The following is a 22,283-nucleotide window of genomic DNA, read 5'->3' as shown; positions in this document are numbered from 1 at the left end:
TTCAAGACAATTCAGGGGAAAAAATGGATGATGGAGATGTATCAATAATGTATGGAAACAAAATATCACTTCACAACACACAGCAAGAAAATCATATGGCATGCAACTGTAGCATCAAGTTTTTAAAAATTGCATAATGAATGATACCAATATATCAAAGTCTACATTGTTACTTAAATGCTTAAATTTCAAAAATATTTAGTTGACAGCTATATTCCTGTTATCTTGTGTGTGCAGTTAGACTTTCTACACATTTATTTTATAATCAATATCGAAATACTTTTATGTTTGATGTAAATATGTTTAATATGTAGTATTGGTAATGGTATTGTCAAGATTCTATTTCACTTGTTGTGTTGTTTGTGTTACTATAGATTGCAATACAATCGAACAATAAACCTATTGTGTGCAATTTGTAATATAATTCATTCTTTCTTTTAAAATAAAGACCAAGTGCTTAACGATATGAGCATTATTCACACCATTCACTTAGTGTTTTGTTTTTTTATTTCATTCCATGCACTAGGGGGTTCTCTCTAATCACAAAGTGGAATGAAAAGGAAAGAAAAAGTCAAGGATAAGAGGTTCAGACGATGTCACTGTTAGTTCAAATCTAGCTTATGACTGCAGTAAGTTTAGGAAGCACTGTAAATTAAGTTAATTAGGCTGACTATGCATAAATCTTGAGTAAGGGTGTTAGTGATGTGGAGACACGATAGATATTTGCATTAATTCTACATAATGCTGAAGTGAAAGCAAGAAAATGGAATGGAAAGACAAGAATGTGACACAGATGTTAGTGACAGAGGGAATGGACGAACAGCACAGAAATACTATCAAATAATTTACCTCTTTAATGCTGAAACAAGTAAAGCGTTCATCATGGCAAAGCACTGGCAAGCAGTTAAGAGAAGCAAAGAAACGAAAAAAAACATTAGGGTTAGAATATAACGTAAAACCGTAAACGTGTGTTAATTTAGAAAAAGAAGAGAGCTGAAGACCATGATAACCAGTGAGAAACGACAGAGTCCTAGTTTAGATTGTCTTTAAAATAAAGAAGCCAGTGGGTGAAGGAAGAATAGAAAAAACGAAAGAAGTGAAAGAAAGAACCCCTTGTTTTGAATCTACAATTGCACAACACACACAATGAATGGAATTGGAGTAGATCATGGATTTCTGAACATACACTGTATTGTATTTGTTCATTCTAGTTTAAGACATTGAGTCATGATGTCAGTGGCTTCCAACTGAAACATTTACTTCACTCAATCCTCATGAATCACATTTGTATGTAATATATATTCCTTTCTCTTTTTACAAACCTTAAGTCTTCACATGACCACTACTGCCAGTGTATAATATGCTCCAAAAATACTTGTTCAGCTACAGCATGCCAATGTTTCATGCATAACCAGTGCAAAGGAATGGTTTTGTCACCCGTACATCAATGTCATGTGTGGATATGTGTGTGTGTGTAAGACACACAGAGAAAAGTGCGTGCATTCATGCGTTTCGGTGATCGGCGGGAAACTTGTTTGTAAGACGGTCGGTCGATTATTTGGTTGATTGGTTAGCTTAATGTTAGAATTTAGTTTGTTTGGGATCCTTGGCCTGATGTCACGCACCTCCTCGTCCTCCAAGCGGCGCTGCGTGTCGGTGATGAACTTGATGTACTGACTCGTCAGAGTCATCAGCTCACTGTACCTGGTCCTCAGTGTTACATACTAATACAGGGAGAAACAAACAGCACTTAGACATTTGAAATGATCAGTGTATTGCACGCCGTAGGGCTCCTGCAGAGAAAGGTATGTTGTCCTTTATTTGAATATTCAGTATTTTCTAGAAACTGGAACTAAAATGGTTTTGAAGGATCATACCTCCTGAATAATGTTGTCAGAAGCGGAATCCATTTTGGTTTTCTTTAAGGGAGAAGTAAGAGGCTCCACCTGAGCTTTGTAGGCGACCAGTTGGAGTTCGTAGTCCTATTAGATGAATAAAAAACAGTCTCCATACATCAGTAATGCAACAGACACTTTTAATAAATGCTCCGTAATAGAATATTTACAACAGTTAATGCAGACTTTTGTCCTATAATACTCACCTTGATTGTATCAATGTATGCTTTAGCATAATTTTGACACTCATCAACACTGTCTTTGTTCTTCTCAATCTCCTCCAGCAGTTTCTGTTATGAAAAAGAATTCAAATAAGACACGTGAATCTGTGTATCATTCGTTCTTTTTTTTCTATTCTCAATTAAGAACACCAAGTCAAAAAAAGGGGCCATGGTCCAAACTCGATTTTGATAATTAATTGTCTGATATGTCGAACCCAGAAGTTACTGTTTCATTAGCTGTTTGTTAAATGCAGCTGGATCAGTGAAATGTGACGATAATATTCGTCATCGGCAAGAGTCAGACAATGAGAGTCAGAATCAGAAATAAAATATGAATACCTTTTCCTGGGCAAGCTGCTCTTTCAGAGTTTTGCATTCAGTGATGGACACGGCCTGGATCTTCTCCTGCCTTTGCTTGGCGTCGGCAATCCAGCTGATCAGCCAATCGTAGCTCTCGCGATAGTAGCCTAGCTGGCGGCCGAGCTGCTCCAGCTCCCTCTGGCGTAGGTCGACCTGGGTGAACACAGCCTTCCAGCGGTCCTGGAGACCGGACAGAAGTTGGCGGTAGTGGTCCAGCTCGGTGTCCCGCTCGCTGTGCACACGGTACATCTTGTCGCTCACAGCGGACGCTTTCTTCAGCTCCGCCTCCAGGGAATCAAACACTGGCTGTTCACTCTCGGCCTCAACCCGCATTTTCTGTAGGAAGATTCAACCAAAAATAAATACAGGGTCAGCGGTGAGCAAGCATGATCACCAGAAATGATGAGGCTGAACTGGATTTCATTCACAATCATGAATTTAATATTTCTGAGAACTGAGAGCTGGTAAAAGAATCGTATGCAGTGTACCTTCAGCTTGGATCTGTAATTCTCTACTTCCTTGACGTCACTGGGCACAGTGTGAACCTCACGCAGGCAGTCCTCATACTGCTTGAGAACTCCCTCAGCGCCCTGTGTGTTACGGATGACCATATCCACAGTCTTCAGCCTGGGACAAGAAACAATGATTACATAAGTACGACACAGACCCATTTCCTCTGAAGAGTGAGGGGCGGAGGACTCACTTGTCAAGATAAACGGAGGAGAGCATGTGGGCATGGTCCATCTTCTGCACAGTGAGGTCGAGCTCTGAGCGCAGCACAGGAGCTGAGGCAGACTGCTGAGGGGAGGACAAGACGTCCTGTGTCCTCACAGTTACTTTGTCCAGATCCTTCTTGAGGCCATCAAGCTCCACCTGCACTTTCTGTATCACAGAGGAAGACAACAAGAGTTAACAATATTTAGACAGTGTCAACCTGATTGAGTTTTAACATAAACTATGACATTTTCTGTGCTGAGGACCAGATTCCAAAAGAAAATACTTCAAATATGCTGGGGGAAACCTTACAACTTTAATAAACATGTGTAGTGATTCTCTGGATCGGCCAGCAGCACTGCTCTGACTTTAGGCAGCCTTGTGGTAAGAGCCCTGCAGGCTTACAATCTGGCAACTCACTGAACACAGAAATCATGATTCCAAACAGCTGCGATTCTCTGCTGTATTTGCACACACACAGTTCACGCTCACTTTCATCGCTCATCAACTACACCTTTATTAAATTTTCATTTCACTTTCATTTCTTTACTTCAGCTTGTCTTTCTTTTTTCTTTAAGGGTTTTGTTTTGCCTCGAGGATCACTGAGCTCCAGAGGATCAGGTCGTGGGTGTTTTCCTCTGTATCCTCACCTTAATAAGAAAACAAGTCTACCGGCAACCCAGCAGATTCCTGCCATGTCTAACATAGAGGAGAGGCTGGTAGAAGCTCCCCTGTCTCTGCTGGTTATGTATCTTTTATGATAATTGTTCTAATTTCTCAAAGTTAATATGACATGGATACTATTTTCTTCATGTCATATTGCTGTTTAAACACATTGCAGTAAATGAAGCTGCATTACCTTCTGCTCTGTTGTCTTCCGAACGCATTCCTTCAGAGGCTCCTTCTCCAGGGGTTTGCGTATGCGAGCCACAGTCTTAGCCTCACATTCCTCGATGTGCAGACGCAGGTCCTTGATCTCAGAGATGTAGTTCTTACACAGAGACTCGTTCTTTTGACCTGTGCAGTAGCACACACATTGGTTTAGAACCACAGGAACACACTGAAGTCTATTGATACCTAGAGGTGAGCTTGAATGCCTGGTAAGTTCAAGAATGCAGACAATACGTTTTGCTGACATGACATGGTACAATGTCATGTTTAGGATTTGATATTTATGTGTAATTTGGATGTTTTTCATTTTTTTTCTGTAAACATATTGCAATGTTCCACTGCAGTGCATTTAAGCTTGATCGTACATGCAGCTGGTCATGTGTTGTGTCTCAAACGCACACAGCTCCATATTCCTTTACAAGCACAGTATATAGAGGGTATTTTCTCCCAAAGTAATCACACTATCATGTATTAGGTGGCTGCATGACAAAAAGCACAACATATTGTAGCCTAACACACAACACATGGGTTCTATTTGGTGCAGATCTGCCAGAAAAGCAGCCTGCAAAACCACATGCAGTCACACAGGACTCTAATCTAAAATTCAAACATCTCAACTAAAGCTCAAAGCCTGTACACACACGAGCTTGGTGAGCTTCGGCTGTGACTTGCTTTAAATCACTCACCTTTGAGCCTAACATCCATTTGTCCTGAAAGGTGAATTGACATCATGAAGTTTCTAAAAACCTAATGTACCTACTTTATATATACAGGAATAATGAAAAGCTGACGTGTGGTGTAGGGAAATCATTCCTACCTTTCTCCATGGAGCGAAGCAGGTTGTCGAAATGCTGGGTGGACATGGTGTAGTCTCCCTCGATCTGCATGCGGTCGTCAGGGCCAAAGAGCTGTGAGTCCTGGCTGTCACGCATGTAGTCCTGGTAGTGCAGCTCCAGGTTCCTCATCATCAGCCTGTATTCCTCTGTTTTCATGGTCTTTAACTGCACAGAAGGAAGAAAATAGGATAGGATATAGAGGCAGGAGTTCACAGTGTGAAGAGGGTGATGCTGTATTTTGATTTATTTGCAGGGAGCCAGGCTCCTTTTTATGATCTTGAATATACTGTATATATTCATTTTAAAAACAAATAAATGCTTAAGGGTTTTCTCTTCCAGTGGAAACAAATGATCCTGTAGTTATGAATTCAACAAAAATCCATAATTACATGAGGTGGGTGCAATCTAGTTATCTCAGTAAAGTAGGACTGAGGTTCAGGTTGTATTTGTTTTTTTCCAGTTAGATACTATATTTTACTGAAACCTTTATGTTGCACCTTCAGGTCAATGTGTGGATTAGTGTATAATGGTGTTAGTCCTCACTATGGTGATGTTCCAGGATCGAATCTGTGTGAAGTCTCTCATCATGTACTGCCAGGACAGCATGCTCTTCATGTCAACGTGGAGCATCTGCCACATGGACACCATCTGCTGGTGACCCCCGTCCAGACTGGAGGAGGAGAGGAATGTAAAAAGTGGAGGAATTAAGAAACAATTGACACAATAGAATTTACTCAGCATGAGGTGTCAGATATTGGATAATCTGTGTTGAAGGGCATTTTTCTTCCTTAACTTGTTAGCAATTTGCATTTGGTGTCTCTAAAAGGTCACAAGACGACTAATCAAATCCTCTGAGGCAGCAGTTGTACGATCATAAGACCACATGTCTAACAAACCCTGCTCCTTCAGAGTCTTGGGAAACAAAATACAGTGTGTGCAGTGTGCACTATATATATATGTGCAAAACTATAAATCAACCTAACAGTTCAATGTCACTATAGGTATCATAATTGCTGGATTAGTACAACTACTAGTAAACCTACAGAGGTGGTATTCTGGCAGATGGAATGAATGACAGTATCTAACAGCTGCAAGAGTAAGCTAGGTTATGTTTTCACCTCTGTCTGTTTGTTTGTAAGCAAGATTACCCAAAAACAACTGAACAGATTTCCGCAAAACTTGGTGGAAGGATGTGGTCTGGATCAGGATCAACCCAATAAACTTTGGTTCAGATCCAGGATTTTCTTTTAACTTTCTTTAACATTTGTAACCATTTTCACAGGGAATAAGTCATGGATCCTGATGAAAATAATCTTAATTTGATTCCACTTAAGGGGGCTGTTGGTGGAGGTATGCGCTCTACTGCCTGCCATTCTACTTTTACTATGTTCTCACCTGGACACACTGTCCACAGCGTCCTTGTTGACTGGAGGTACCATGAAGCAGACAGAGGGCACCACCGCCTCGTGTCCTGAGCGGTTCAGGACCTTCCACTTGAAGGGCTGGGAGTTGTTGAGGAGAGCACACTCATCTCCTTTATGGACAGTGATCTGAAACAGAACCCAAGAGTTGAGATATACACCTTGAAGAAAACATAGTCCGGCTAACACGACCTCTCTGGGCTGTGAATGATTATAAGTAAGTAGGGAGTGGTTAGTAGGTGCTCTCACCTCTTGTTGCTTGAAGTCACAGACAGCCTGAATGGGCGTTTTGCCTTTGATGGGGGTTGTGGGGTTGCGTGGTTTCAGCTGGATGATGGACTTGGCTCTCTTGTTCAGGCCGGTCACCATGGTCTTGAATTCATTCAGCTCCTCCTTCTCTTCCTGTTGCGAAGAAATGAAGTAAAACTAAATAAGACTAAAATAATAAAGACATTTCTGATGTTAAACATGAGCAGTAGGATAATTCTGCATTTTGAATCAACAACCCTATCTATATTTTTATTTGATTCATCACTTACCACAGCGTCCTGCAGCAGGTCCTCCAGGCGTGTGGCGGTTGTAGAGCGGTCGCAGCTGTATTTCTTTTTCATGGTCTCTTGCATTTTCTTCAACTTGTCCTGAGCCTCCTTTACGTCGGCAAAGAACTGTAGAAAAAAGACCATCACCATCAGGGAAATAGAATTTGAATCTCAGTTGTGGGAATGTTGATGCATGTTTACTGTGGATCCAATGGAATTCCAATGAATGTCCCTGTTCCATACCTGGTAGTAGGCTGTGTTTTCTTTGAGATGAGCCTCAATACAGCAGCACAGCTGAAGGAGCCAACTCCACTGAGTCTGCAGGGCAGCGGTGAAGGCCTGGCATGGACAAAGAAGACGGCAAATAAGTTGGGGACTCACTGAGATGCTTTTATATGCTGTGAATCTTTACGGTGTAATGGGGTGAGGAGGAATTACCTCAACTGTCTTCTTGCCAGGATGTCCATCCCTGACAAGTTTGTCTCCCAAAGTCTGGATATCATTGACCTTCTTCTCCCTCAGCTCCAGCTCTCGCATGAGCCCCTGAAGAATTGAAATGGAAAAGTAAATCACGACCTTGGGATGACAAATGCGTATTCATCAAATTATTTAATATTAGAGAAATAATTCTTGAAAACTCACAGAGTAGTTGTCTTTCTTAGCAGTCATGTTGGTGTTTCTGTCACTCCAGTCGAAGTTGACATCCTCCTCCTCTTTTTCATTTAACCACATCAGTTCCTTGGTGGAGGAGCTGACAAAGGAGTGGAGTAAATCCAGGTTCCTCAGGCGGGACTTGGAAGAGTTCTGAAAGAAAGAAAACAAAAAACAGTTGGACACAGATATAAAAAAACTTTACTTAAATAGCCATCGCACAACTACAAGTTAAATCATGTACATGTGTTATACCTAAATCTAAATATCAGCCCCGGAAAAATGAGAAATCTGAAAATATTCACCAGTAGTTTGGCATACTGCAGGTCCAGTTTACCCAGGTATTCTCTGTATGCGACCTTGCTGACAGGAGACAGCTGGCTCTGAAGAACATGAACGATGCAACAATGTTTAATTTCAAAATAGAAAGCACTCTGGACAATATGTGATCTCATAAGGGCACTACCTCGTCAGCCCTGGCCCGTTCAATCTTGGATCGGAAGTCCTCCACAGTCTGGTTCAGGCCTCTGTGGCTGCCCAGCTGGGACTCCACTGAGGCAAGATCAGATCCCCACTCTGCATCATCAATGCGCCGCTGGTTCTCCTCCACCCAGGCTAGCAGGTCTTTAACGTAGCGCAGAGTCACATCGTCCAACTCCGGCCGCACCTTCATGGTGGACTGCTGGGAGCTCATCTTGCTGGAATGAGATAAGCTCACAGAGGACTTCAGGCGAAGGTTGTTATCACTGCGCAGGTTGACCAGGCGCTCGTGGATGCGATAGACCCTGTGGACATCAAAAGACACATCTTTCATTATGGTCTTCATGTGCTTGACAGATGTCCTTTGTGTAAAAGTCATTGTACTAAAAGGTCACTTGAAAGTAATACACGGAGCACCCACTTGCGGTACATCTGTTCAGCCTGAGGGTGGCGCCCATCCTTGAGTATCTGTACATCATTGAAGAGCAGGCGGATCATATTGTCTGCCTTGTCCAGCTCCCTCTCCACCTCTACCGTGTGCTTAGCTGATTTCCCTGCATTCACCAGACGAATGTCCTGAAGGGATGGAAGACAGTAAAAATATCAACTTTCACCTTCTTTTGAAATCATAATCAAATCAAAAAGTTGTTACAGTGACACATTGATGCCTGTTTGAACTCTTTGTAACTTTGTGAAGTCATATCAAAGTGTAGTATTTCTAATGTTAGACCTGACTAGGACTCACCGTCTGCAGCAGGGTCTCCAAGTGGCTGAGTTGCTCATCACACAACCCAGACTCCATCTGGACTTTACTGACAATCCTCTGGAGTCTCTCAAGTCTGAATTAAATAAAATACAAACACCATTGTCATAATCTTTCAAAGACTATTTTAAGGTTCCAGCAAAACAGAATAGATTATATAATAGTTTGTCATTCAGCATTTTGATTTAAAAGACATTATTTTGTACAAATAATAATAATAATAATAATCCTTGGCAGAACCAAAAACCTGTTACATCACATGTTAGACGAGCAGAAGCTGAAGCTCACATTCAGATATCAGACATCAGTCGAAAACACTTACGGACATCTGCGTTTCAGCAAATACTCTAATCTACAAGGGTCTGTCACAAATGCCATATCTCAATTAAAGCTCCAGCTACTACGACCGAGGGTTCATCTCAAACTCCCATTGCGTTTAAAAAAAAAAAACTCAGAGTAAGATAAAAATCTCTTTTTTTCCCTGACAAAGATGGTCAGTCAGCTCGTTCAGTCATTCCACGTCTCAGGACCATAAACAAGGCGGTTAGATGACCCAGCTATCTTGTGACACTAACCATCCTGTTTGCTAGGCATGACATAACACTGGTTTAAGAAATAGAATATAAAATTCATCTCCTGTTTCATCTGACCTAATTATATCTTTCTGTGTCCAATCATGAGGAGCTTTGCTCTGTCTTTTTATTTCAACCCACCACAAACAACAAGCAAGAGTCTTTCACTCGGGCTGTGTCCGAAATCACTCCCCGATCATTATGTAGTCCACTATTTAGTGAGTTCGCCATTTTGTAGTGGTGTCTGAATGATTAGTGAAAATTATTATACCCTACATAGTGCACTAACTGTTTCCCATAATGCATCATAATAAAATAATTAGGACCAATGGTCAGAAACCAAGCAATATATACCACCATGCATTGCGCTCGTGACAGAGAAATGAGGAGTGAGGGCAGCATGAACAGCCCGACCTGTCATACACATGTAAATACAAGCAGAGCAGCTCATCACAGAACAAACTGCCACAAAACAAGATTATTTTTATATTTATAGATGGTCATCCAACATATTTTAATTATCTAAAGTATTAACACTAATTTGTGTCGAATAAACATTTAAAACGTCATAATCCTGCGACAATGACGTCATTAGTTTGTCTGTTTTCTGTCAAAATAGGGAAATGATGCAATGAGTCTGCGATTAAGAACATATCATAATAAAATAATTTTCACAGTTGAGACATTTTGGTCAAAAATAGTAAATGTACTCATGTTACTAACACTGGACAGTTGCTTTTCCAACGTAACTTGTAACAATTGTGTTGTGGGGTAAAAACAATATTATGAAAAAACGTGAATAAAATCAAAATGTAATGTTATCTCTACACATACAATACATTTTTGTGGAAACCGTTTGGTTTCTCTATAATCTTTAAGGAATAAAGACAAAAAAATATATTGTATGTTTTCATTGCATAGTTCACATTTGTCTCCTGCTTTTGTCATCAATGTTATATAAATCAACCATATTGGAAGATATCTCCTAACCTATATTATGCAGTCTGACGCCTGACTTCTTTATTTCTGTAATGTTTCATTTTTGTACATTACATATCAGTTAGTTGACGCTTTTATCCAAAGTGACTTACAATATGTTTTTTGTATTTTTGTCCACCTACACCTACTGATCACAGTTTACACTTATATTATATCATATTGAAAAGTAGATGGTAAATCTCAAGGAGTTTATTCTAATCAATCTAATTGGGACAATCAGTATCTGTCTTGGTCCTCACCTCTCAAACTCTGTTCTCAGCAGTCGCTCTCTCTCAAGGATGGCAACATGAAGTCGACCCCATTCCTTCTCCACATCAATAGGATGGTAGCTCGGGGGGACCTTCACCTGACCACTCTGCACAGCACTCTGCAAGCAGGTGGAAGTATAACACATAAGTCATTATGCACATGTCGATATGATTAGACAACAGAATACAATGTAACACAAAAGAATCTGGAGTTTGATTCAGCTTGCCTCAAAGGTCTGGTAGATGTGTTTGGACCGGCTCTTGTCGGTCTCCTTCACCGGCAGCTCAGTCTCTTTGAACTTCAAGAACTGACGCCACAGAAGCTGAAGGACAAATGGCACAAAATGTATATTTTATATTCAGAATTTATATTTTCCTTTTTGTTCATTTGATACTTAATACGTTATTAATACGTAAGATAAGAATTTACCATCACTTAAGTGCACAGAGTGAAACCTTGACTTTATGTGAATTCAGGACACATCATTATGTTGCTGTTTCAGGGCTGTGTTCTGTATGTACTGTTACATCACTGTGGAATCCTAATTTCCCAAACTGGATGAGCCTATTCAGCACATCACACTACAGTTCTAATGGCTCACTTACACCGATGTTAAATCCTCTGCAAACAGCATTCATGCTTTCCCATGACCGGTGTAAATTAAATTGAACTCTTGTAATGAATCCAATATCGTCCCTGCTCAGGTCACCAGAGAAAAGACTTGATTTCTTGCCGGACTTTGCTTTGATAGGTTTTTTTAAAGAAGCACTGACGCTGATGATAATTTGACTTCAGAGACAATAAAGAAAAATACTGAAGTCAGGGCTTGCTTTTGTTCCATAGCCCTGACAGGGAGTGGCACAGGGGTAATTCTCCTGAGGATTAGGTCCGACATTATTCGCCCTTTGGCTGCATTTTCAGCGCCAGCTCTGCCCCACCTACATTTCAACAATGTCTGTAAATACAGTTTATTCTGCCTGCCCAAAGCCTGACATTATCTACAGTGAGTGCATTCTCGTTCTAACAATGGATGACCACCAAAAGGTCTCACAATACTTATTTGATCGTACTTTTACAACATAAACATTATTTTTTCATTTTAGGGACTGTGTAACTGCAACAACAACAATACTCATAACAAAAACTATTCTCTTGCCCAGAGCCCTAATAGTCACATGTCATCAGCATATTGGCTCACCTCTATCTCCTCATAGCTGGTGGGGAACTTCCTTTCCTCGAATATCATGATATGGTGGCGGATCCACTGCTGCAGAATCGTCACCAGCTCGTAGTACTCCTGCCAGCGCAGCTCCAGCTCCTGCAGCCAACACAGCAGAAAAGACAGCTGATGGTTAAGACAGCACAGACAGAAGCACTATTCTTCTTCTGCGTCTCCATGTTCGATCCCTCACACACCACGCCAAACTCAATTAGGTAGCAACAATCTGGGTCTTGTGTGAACGGACAGAGAGCAGGGAAGACGTTGATGATGGAGGGAGTGGGGGAGAGAGAGAAGACAATGGTGGGAGACGGACAGGCAGAAGCATGTGTCTCCAATTCAGTCTGTGGGCAGTCACACCCATATTTGTCAGGTCAATTATTACAGACAGTATTTTACTTTAGCTTAAGACCCCGTTTACACCTGTCATTAAATGTGTTTGGGAACCAGGTTGTATTTAGTCAACATTGTAACCTGACAACATTTACACTTGGTACACAACAAACAACAAAAACAGATGGAGGAAGATGGTATCCATCTATGACACTGTATTATTATCTCATCTTCACAAGTCACAGTGTTGACTGGCTAATGGCAACTAGCTGCCATTGTCTTTGTATGGGGGTTTTGCATTTGCAGTGTGGTCACAATGGTGAGAGGTCAATTATCACCCGTGCTGATCTGATTGCTATCTGATCCCAAAACAGCATTAAATCCCGGGTGTAAATGGGGTATTTCATCAGGACCAGTTTAAAAATACAAGTGGAGCTTAAATGCCCAAAATGCCATTGATTTGTAAAAACTGATTTAGATTAAGTTTTATGTGAACAGATATAATATGGGCCGGACCCTTTGGCTTCTGCAGTGTAAACACCACAGGCTGCTAATTTCAAGATACTTGGTTTCACAAGACTTTTCACAAGACCCCTCTTTTCTCTTTGAAACATTGGTAGGATTGGAAAACACTCCCAAAATAAGCGTCTTTCCATATAAGCAGAGTCACAAGCCACAACACAAAACATCACACTCACACTCCCTCTGGCGCCGTCATGTACATCAGGTCGAGGCATGGCATCATACAAGGATGATACGTAGGTGATGATGGATTTCTCATCAGGGTGAGAGACATCCACATCTGACAAGATAAGATGAAAAATATTATGCCATCTCGTTATTTCACATTGAAAATGAATCACAGGCAGTAGAAATTTTGTATCTTAACAAACTAAAACGGCTGAATAACACCGAGGCTGAACATTGATCGATTCAAATTACACACTTGCCAAGTGTAATATCTAAATCTCAGAGGCTTTTTTTCATATTCTCCAGATTTAAGGGAACATGCTTGTTTGGTACAGACATCAGCTAAAACCACATTGTCATTTTTAAATGATTTCAAAGATTTTCTTTCAGTGAAATCACAATATATTTCAAAATAATTGCAATATAATTTATTGTTGCATTTTTTTTCTTTTTGCCATATTTTTCAGTGTGGTGTGTCTGTTGAAAATGATTTTGGGCCAGGCTTACCCTCAGGGTCCAGGAGACGGGTCACTCCCATCTCTCTCTCAGCCACATTGAAGGCCTGTTCCAGGTTCTCCACGTTGTTCTGTCGGTACACTTTGCCCATGTCGATGAGTCTGGGACTAGAGGAACACAAAAATGTGGTGGTGGTCAGAGGGGGGAGTTAACCTTACATATTAGATATGGATTAGATATAACACACATTGACCCACTCTGTGCAGGCCAGCTCACTCAGATTGTTTGATACTCAATATATTTGCAGCAGCTGGTTTTCTGTGTAAGCGTTAGCAGAGCCCACCGGTTCACCTTCTGACAAATCTGTACTAGCCCCTGCATTTTTTTGTCCTCTGGCTATTTGACTCGGGCAGATGTCAGACTCTGACATGGGCAAAGTACGGCCCCCGAACTTGTCCAAATATTATTATTATTTAATTAAATTTGACCTTTCTCCTGTAATGCCCCCATTTCCCCATTAGATGGCGCAAATACAGCAAATCACTTGAGGACCTGCACGGAGAATTCTGCCATAGGTTCTCTGATTTCGAAAACATTGAACAGTCACTTCAGCTGGTGTCCTGTCCCCTGCCACAAGACCCTGAAACAGCACCACAGGAGCTGCAGTTGGAACTGATAGATCTTCAGTCTGACTCCGTCCTAAAGGAGAAGTTCAACTCTGTTAAACTGAATGACTTTTATGCTTCACTTAACAGAGCCACGTTTCCAAACCTCCGGAGGACTGCACAGAAGATGCTGACTTTGTTTGGCTCGACTTACTTATGTGTGTGAGCAGACATTCAGCGTCATGAACGCCAACAAAGCCCGTCACAGATCAAAGCTAACGGATCAGCACCTCAGATCTATCCTGAGAATTGCCACAACCAAAATAACTCCAGACTTGGATGCACTGGCAAAAATGGGAGATCAACAACACTGTTCCCACTGAAACTGAAAGTGATGATGTGTTGCTGCAGCGAGGTTGGAGCCAAATCTCCGACACACAGCCTGCGTGGCTGCTCTAACATGTCATAACATGACATTTTTACATGTCATTTATATTAGTTCACACAAACACTCCATCCATCTGTTCCTGGCCCGGCCCCTCTGTCAAATTTTAGAACCCATTGTGGCCCGCGAGTCAAAAAGTTTGCCCACCCCTGTGTCAGAGTCATCTATAGGTGGAATACAAATTAGAGCAGCTAACATAATCCCAGCTGACACACTTTTAGTCAGCAGCCAGTCATAGCTTGACTCCCAGCGGAGGCAAAGATTCACGTCTGCAGAGTGCAAACTGAATGCATCACAAATGTATGTATATATTGATGTAATTAAAACATAATCTCATAATTTATGGCAGTTTTATATGCATCATCAATTTTAACTTATATTTAGCAGGCAAACACAGTCTGTGTACAGAGAAACAGTAAGAGCAGATCCATACAACTGTCTGATGCAAGTAGTGGGCCGGCCTGCATTTTGTCCATAAACGGGAGAAGTCTCCACAGGGTGGATTTCCTGAACAGAGGACCTCATCGCTGGCCGAGGGGAGCTGCTCATGCTCTGGGTCTCTCTTCCATGAGAGCTGAGAGACCTCCATCCGTGGCCCAGTTCCCCGCTGCTAGAGTGAGCCCTTGAGCTGTGTGACCCCCACCCTGAGTCCCAGGAGGATCCCTCTGATGGGATATCCTCACACAGCATGATCACCCGGTTCTCCACATCTCTGACAGATCCTGACACGCTGCCGGTGAAGCCCACGCTTCCCTTTTTCTTTTTAGTCTTCTTCCTTAAACTGAGCATCTTAAAATCTGGTCCTCGTCCAGTGGGACGGTAAAAAACTTATTCTTCAGCTGTAGGCGTAAACTGAACCAGATCTTTTGATGGATTGATGGCAGCATGTAAATCCATATGCGTTTTCTCAGGTGGTCATCGTGTGAAGATCCTGTCAATCCTTCTGCAGGGCTGCAGAGGTGGAGAAGCCTCCTAGTGGTGCAGTCAAGCTACTGCCTCCTTTTTTAACAGACTAAATTCAACTGTTGCTTTCTGAGTTTAATTTGTAAAGCTTCCCAAACCTAAAACCTAGACACTCTCAGTTTAATGCCTATTCTGCAAAGGGATACCCTGAAGTCCAAGGAACGACGCAATGCCACACTTTTAATGTAGCAGACATTGAGTGCTACAGTACCGCCCCAAACACCACACCCCTGGTATTTATGAAAGGTTAATCCAGCCTCCGGTGACTCAAAAAAATGTAAAAGGAAAAAAGTTGCCGGTACACGCTCAGGTTTCAGGAAACTTGCCCCTGCAGGTATCTCTTTCTCTCAACCCATAATAGCTATAAAGACATACATCATACTGAGCGTTTTGTTTTCTCTCATCTAATACCACTTTTCTCCAGGTTGCTCTCCAGACTCATTAATAAAGAAAAGCAATGGTGAATTGTATTGACAAATCTTCCTGAGAAATAGATGCACACTCATTTCCCATGAGGCAATCACACACAAAGGAATCCCTAAGAACTGATTGAACACAGCAGCTTTTAGGATACGTAATGCTGAACAGTGGATTAATCAGGTTTTTACTTTTTAATACTAGGCTTCTAACTATTTTATTCGCTAATCATATTTAATAGAGGATTTATCATCTTGACATGGCACCAGAAGATGATCCCTATTAGTCATAGTCAGTGCGTCTCAGTGATATTTCTCGCCTAAAGGCATCAGATGTTCAGAGAGGCATGAAGACACTTTTCATTACAGCAAAATGAGACAAGTAGCGTCAGGTATGTTAACTTGAAAATGGGTCACAAGAAGTTGTTTTGAAGCCTGAGTAGAGCAGAAATATCAATGTTTTAGCCTGAGTGGATAAATAAAGCTTTACTGCTGTATATCATACTGCTGATGATCTTTCCATTAATATGAATAAGATATAATAATATAAATGTCAGTTCATAGATATTATGTCCAAACTTATTTAAGGAGTGAATACATCTTACTGAGAGTAGAATTAATTACAGAGTGAGTTCAAACTGGCATCATAAAATGTGACAAGGTTGAACTCCTGCTGCACTGCACTCCATGTTCAATGGTATGTACGGATGGTGATGTGTCATGACAGGCATCAACGTTACTGGTCTTATCTAAAAAAGTAGATATGAATTCCTGCATAATTAGGGATATATATCAATACGTGCGTGTGCATGTGTTCTGAGGAATAAGGCATACGTTGACTTTCTGCACTCCATTACAGGATGGGTGGGCGCATGTTAGTGCAGTGACCTGCAGCAGGCATTTCAGTCGAGACCACATTCTTTCAAATTAAGTTGGCTCTGTTCTGAGAACTCCCTGCCCTTCCACGTACATATGAGGGAGGCCAAAGGTATAGAGCACACCTCCCTAACCTTCCAAAGGCCTTCATGCAAAGTGAGGCAGGGAGAGCAGCAGCTAAAAGACCCCGGAACAGAACAGAGCAGTCATCAATGACAACTCATCTATTAGGTCCGATTCAGTATGAAGGGAGGTGGTGGGCTGCGAAGTTGTTTGCAGTGGAAGCAGGAAGAGTAGGCAGGGTAAAGCAGCTGAAATAGGGCGTACGATATGAGCTTTGGCTAATGTTGTTAATCACTGAGAGGTAGGGCTGTCACTTTTTATACACAATTCCAACATTCATTCAAATGGGAAAAGTTCATATTCAATGATGCAGCACAGCTTCACCTACATGCCCTCTTAATCTATAAATTAAGGCAGAAAGGTTTCATCATTTTGTATGAAAATGGAAGTTGCTGGCGAGCAGATCTACACCAAGTGGACAATCACAATACCAATCAAATATATTTGAACAAATTCCCTGATTTTTGTAAAGAAGTGGCAGCCCGACTGGGGGGGCTATTTACTAGCAACAAACTGGCCACGCTCACCAGTGTTTGTGTATGACGGCGTTGAAGAGCTTGCCGTCCCTCCAGCTGGTGGTGAAGTTGTCGCAGCGGATGCCCTGGTAGCCGTCAGTCATCCTCTGAGACCAGAGCAGCAGCTTCTCCTTGGCTGTCATGTCCTCTGATTGGCCGTTTATCTGGATGTCTGCGATCTGAGAAAATATAAACGAGTGTCAATACAAACAGGGACAAAGAGTTTGGAGATGTATACTAAAGAAATGTGGAAAAAATTTGTCATTAGAGGAAACCAAAAGATGTGAATTACTGGATTCCCCTGAATTAAAGTGAATTACTTGACACCAAGGGGTTCATTTAGTCCTAGAGCAATGAAGACACTAATCATCCCGTCACTTGATTAGAGTTTTAGATATTTGCTGAGCTATAGGGGGCTTCAAGCTGCTTCTGACTTGGCTCGTTGGCTGCAGCAGGATTTCTGTCTGGGAGAATGCAAACTGTGGTTGTGGCATCCGGATTCCATTCGGGGGAATTTAGGAACAGCAAGGATGAGTCATAGCCATCGGGTTTTCCATTTAGTATGTGTGTGTAAGTGAATGTGTACTCGTGTGCGAGTGCTAGTCCTTGTTTGTTTTCTCTCGGCATGAGCATGAAAAGCTGAGGAAGAACTGGACCCCCACCCCCCGGAAGTCATATGGAGTTTATTTCCTATCTCTATTCAAGATATCCTTATTTACTTACATTCAGTCTCTCTCATTTTGAGAGTATTATTTACTCATTTCATGCTCAGATTTTGCGATGCTCTCCCTCGAATCTCTTTTCGCTCTAACAGATCCCTGCAGATCGTTCCAAACTGTTTGCACTCAGACACACTGTTGCTGCATCGTGAATGTATTTCAGTAAATTTGGGGTAATCGTATTGTAGGATTTAACACTGCATGACACGACAAGAGGGAAAACTCTTCTCTCCGCTTTCATCTCTGTGACTCACCAGTAACCACCACCCAGCTAACCCTCTCTTTATCTACGGGGAACAATGGTACCATCACCAAACCACACCATTCTTTCCTCTATGTGCCACCTTTCCACAAACTCCACCTGTATCATCTGACATTAGTGGGTGTGCCCCTGTTTATGAGGCTGATGCCCAGTGGCTTCTGCCTGGCAGCTCTTGGTGTGTATGGGCTGTGGTTGGGAGTGTCGCATGTCAACACGTCCCACACTGACTCTCCCTACCCTTGGGAGTCAGTTTCTTTCCTTATTCAACAGGGTGTGCTTTCATTTTGAGAGTATTAGTTCTTCATTTCACTTTCAGATTTTGTAATGCTTTGCCTGTCCTGCCCTGCCCTCCTCGCTCAAACAGATCCCTGCGTGCATGCAAATTGGCTCCGCTCCTGCTCTAACTGCACTCAGGTACACTGAATGTCCTGCACTTCAGTTTGAGTGCTTCTCCTTGTGCTCAGCTGCTCTCAAAATGAAAGAACACACACCCGAATGAAGGAAACAAACTCAGAGTGACTCATGCCAACACGCCCCTGATTGTGTTGGATTTCTTTATACTGTTTATACCAGACACTAAATACCAGACTCCAGTGTTAGTTTGTTATGATCTCTCCCAACAGCCCAAAGAGGGAATGAAACACTTTTGATTAGAAAATGTCTTTCATGAGAGGGATTTTGAAGAGAGGAGTCCATTGTGATTGTTCCCAGGAGAGAAACGGCAGCTGACAGGCGCAGTTCCCACACACAAAGGGGAAAGCGATAATATAATGGAACACAACACTGACAGCAATGGAGACCTGGAAATGGAGGATGATGGTCCATATTAACCCCAGCGTCAGTTTGGGGTTCCCATCTGCTATGTCATCATTCCTGATGTTAACCAGCTTGACCTGGGGAGAACAAAATTGTTGTATTGTCATGAGTACACCACCACCTGAATACACACATCGGTTTGCAAGGTTTTCAGGGTTGAAGGTATCATTTCATAAGTCGTACCTGTCGGTGTCTGAGGAAGTCCAGTGCTATCTGTACATTCTGCAGTTTGTGGAATCGCATGCGGCCTTTCTCTCTGGGCTGTGGAAGGTGGAGAAGAGATAAAGAGGTGTTTAGTTACACTTTCAACACTAGACTACCATACACTCATATTTTTGCATACTCATGATGGAAGGTGGGAAGCATCCAATCAAAATGAAGAAAGGAATTAGAAGGATAACACAAAGAATAACTGGCGAATAGACAAGAATAAATTTGAGTGAACAAATGTTTCAAAAATGATGCTGCTTTCTTCGGCTTAGTCCTTGCTGTCTGAGAGAATATTATAAATATAATAAGCATAATATTTCTGTACTCAATCTCAGTTCAGAACTTCAGTTCACTCTTACGAAGGTCCAGTATATTATATATCTAGGACAAATAAAAGAGCTCAGAAATCATTTCTCCTAACCAAACAATACTTTCCATATGATTGCGTAGGGGAGGTGGGGCAAATCAATACTTTGTTCTGTCATATAAGTATTATGGGTTTTCCTATTGTATGTGTTGTGTATATAGTGTGTTTCTATTTATTATTTATCTTGCTTTATGATAACTCTTGACCAAATCAGGTGCAAATTCCTGTGTGCAAATAAGTTTCAGACTGTCAGTATACTTACCTGGACAATTGGTTTTTATGGGATATATTTTGTCAAAGAAAAATGTTAAATTATGTTTATACTAAGCATTAAATGTGCCTATACAAATCATTTCCATATTCAAACCCTGGTACATATTTCCTATAATTTAATGCATAGAGAGAATAGAGAATGACAAATTATAAATCATTGTTTTGGAAGTGGAAATAAACAAAAATAAAACACAAGCCCAATAACAAACCCTTGGCAAGGTTTTGCATAATGGGGTGCATCTGAGGACAGTAAAATTAACTCATGTTGCATAATGCTTAGTTTGTCTATTGAAATTCAAATTAATGTAAATGAATAGAACATACAATATAATGGCCCTGAAGTCAAGACCCTAACCAAATCCCAAAGAGAAAGAAAGCTAAAGCATGCAAAACATAGTACTGCTTATACTAAAACTGTCATGATAATCAACGAACACATACAGCAGCTATGTTGGTAAAGCAAGCCTGTCTATAAGAGAAACAAAAAAACCTGCTAAAGCAAACCTGATTGCCATGGAGGTTTGGTTACCATGCAGAGCAAAATTGTTGCGAAAGCGCGGGTGAATCGTAAAAAATAAAAGATGTCTACTTAAAATTACAAACCCACTCACCAACCGAACGCTCCTGACCACATCTCTCTCCCTGGGCTAACCCCGACAAAGAGCAGGGCAAAGAGAGGAGGCGAAGGCCAGGCGGCAGCGATCAGCACACAAACACAAAGGTTAAAGGGAGGCGAGGAAGAGGAGGAGTAGAGAAGAAGAAGCGCAGATCAGAAAGGAGTACAGTGCACACACAGACATACACACACAGGCCAAAGTGAGGTCAATGTGTTAAGGCTATGGAGGCATTCAGAGGATGAGCAGAGCGAGAGCCAGTGAAGGATCTAGGATTTTATCTGGGGCCATAAAGGGGGCCACAATTTAGAGGGGGCCAATTATATGACCAACATTCATGCACAATTCCTGATTCAGTAAGGTGCACATTTATGTCATTCCTTGAGCAAAGCCACACATCAATACATGTATTTTGAAAACTGCTCCTTGTTCAAGCACATTGTTTCCTTCAAAAAGCTTAGGAAATAAAAATTCTCACAAATTCTCATATGTATTGTTAAAAAGTGACTAGATTATTTATTTACTACTGACAGGACTATAGGGCACTTCAGTGGCTAATCCGATTTCAGCTGGGGCCAGTGACTGTCAACACGGCTGTGATTAGTCACAATTTATTACCACTGAGATCGCATTCCAGGGTTATTTGCAGATAAGTAAGCTTTTGTAACAGGTCAGGATCAAAGGTGGAGGTAAAACGATGCATATTAGTCACTCTGACGCTGGTGGTCGAAAAAAAAATAAAATCCAACACCATGGCGATACTCACTAGTGTGTCTCCGGAGAGGACCTCCAGCAGAGAGATCAGGTTATGTCCATCTCGAAGGTCTTCATACAGGTCTGTCACGTGATGCTGTGACTGCCGGGACAAAATGAAAAACAGAGGAGGTTCAAGATCAGATTATTTTAGTGAGTGGTTGAAACACAAGCACTGTGATTTACAGACACACACCCTAACTCACAACTCATTTAACTGTACAATACGTAACCCTGTACCCCTGTTACTCTGCATATATGTTTGCACTGTATATATTATTTCTATTCTATTTCTAATATATACACTTGCTTTCATTTTGTATGTTTACCTATTTATTACTTTGACTTTTGCCTATTTTTTGACTGTCCTCTTTGCTGCTGCAACACAGCAAATTTCTATTTAATAACTTAAATTCATTTAAAATTATTTTCTTATAACTATTAAACGATTATCTTATCTTATCCTGAGGAGAATGGCTCTTTTGTAACTGTAATCTAAAGGATCTGTCACAAACTGCTGTTACAGTTAATGACTGAAGCAGAAAATTAAATCTCACTGGTTCTGACTCTATTTCAGAAGTTAACAGCCACAAAGTGACACATGCTGTGCAGTTTTTGTGACTTAGTAACGTACTTTCACTTTCAACCTAATGAGGCGTCAAAATTCACAGCGAAATTACATGTTTTTATCTCAGGATCTTAAATTGCAACTGTCCGCTTAAAGAGGTGCTTAGCATTGGTTTCTAAATCTGTTACCTCGCTGTGTTATATAAGTTTTCTCACTGCTCAGATGTGTTTTCTCCTCTAGTTCAATTCTACACAGGTCAAGAATGCATAGCCGAGAGCAAGCCAAGCCCAACTCTGCTGCAGATGTCAAATGGCAGCTGTTATCATCGCTGGAAAGTGATGGATGGGACTGTAATTAAAACCCAGAACAGGGAAGGAACAAAGGCACCCAGGTGAACGTAAAAGTCTGCTAAAAGCACAGACGTATTTATTTTGAAGGTGGATTGTGATTCTTGCGGCTGCATTAATTC

At 41.3% G+C, this 22,283-nt stretch overlaps 1 protein-coding gene across 21 annotated transcripts in view; it reads right to left on the bottom strand.

The window, feature by feature from the left end:
• LOC118114347 (plectin) overlaps positions 1-22,283 on the bottom strand; it is a 116,783-nt gene that overhangs the window by 13,766 nt on the left and 80,734 nt on the right. For 13 of the 21 annotated variants that reach the window (XM_035164771.2, XM_035164773.2, XM_035164775.2 and 10 more), the window contains 29 exons: positions 21,260-21,349; positions 19,213-19,290; positions 19,002-19,106; positions 17,245-17,411; positions 13,341-13,456; positions 12,842-12,945; positions 11,790-11,909; positions 10,818-10,913; positions 10,582-10,709; positions 8,754-8,847; positions 8,430-8,584; positions 7,995-8,313; positions 7,834-7,911; positions 7,520-7,681; positions 7,316-7,420; positions 7,121-7,216; positions 6,878-7,003; positions 6,588-6,740; positions 6,313-6,467; positions 5,461-5,587; positions 4,899-5,082; positions 4,768-4,791; positions 4,050-4,207; positions 3,180-3,358; positions 2,965-3,103; positions 2,456-2,812; positions 2,102-2,185; positions 1,878-1,982; positions 1,626-1,724 (listed from right to left, as the gene is read on the bottom strand). In XM_035164771.2, the coding sequence (XP_035020662.2) occupies positions 1,626-1,724; positions 1,878-1,982; positions 2,102-2,185; positions 2,456-2,812; positions 2,965-3,103; positions 3,180-3,358; positions 4,050-4,207; positions 4,768-4,791; positions 4,899-5,082; positions 5,461-5,587; positions 6,313-6,467; positions 6,588-6,740; positions 6,878-7,003; positions 7,121-7,216; positions 7,316-7,420; positions 7,520-7,681; positions 7,834-7,911; positions 7,995-8,313; positions 8,430-8,584; positions 8,754-8,847; positions 10,582-10,709; positions 10,818-10,913; positions 11,790-11,909; positions 12,842-12,945; positions 13,341-13,456; positions 17,245-17,411; positions 19,002-19,106; positions 19,213-19,290; positions 21,260-21,349 (3,903 nt within the window). The remainder of the gene's footprint in view (positions 1-1,625; positions 1,725-1,877; positions 1,983-2,101; positions 2,186-2,455; positions 2,813-2,964; positions 3,104-3,179; positions 3,359-4,049; positions 4,208-4,767; positions 4,792-4,898; positions 5,083-5,460; positions 5,588-6,312; positions 6,468-6,587; positions 6,741-6,877; positions 7,004-7,120; positions 7,217-7,315; positions 7,421-7,519; positions 7,682-7,833; positions 7,912-7,994; positions 8,314-8,429; positions 8,585-8,753; positions 8,848-10,581; positions 10,710-10,817; positions 10,914-11,789; positions 11,910-12,841; positions 12,946-13,340; positions 13,457-17,244; positions 17,412-19,001; positions 19,107-19,212; positions 19,291-21,259; positions 21,350-22,283) is intronic. The other 8 variants (XM_035164762.2, XM_035164765.2, XM_035164772.2 and 5 more) reach the window with 3 other exon arrangements.

The sequence above is a fragment of the Hippoglossus stenolepis genome, chromosome 8, assembly GCF_022539355.2.
Source record: "Hippoglossus stenolepis isolate QCI-W04-F060 chromosome 8, HSTE1.2, whole genome shotgun sequence".
Taxonomy (NCBI): domain Eukaryota; kingdom Metazoa; phylum Chordata; class Actinopteri; order Pleuronectiformes; family Pleuronectidae; genus Hippoglossus; species Hippoglossus stenolepis.
This window is presented reverse-complemented; position numbering and strand designations above follow the sequence as displayed.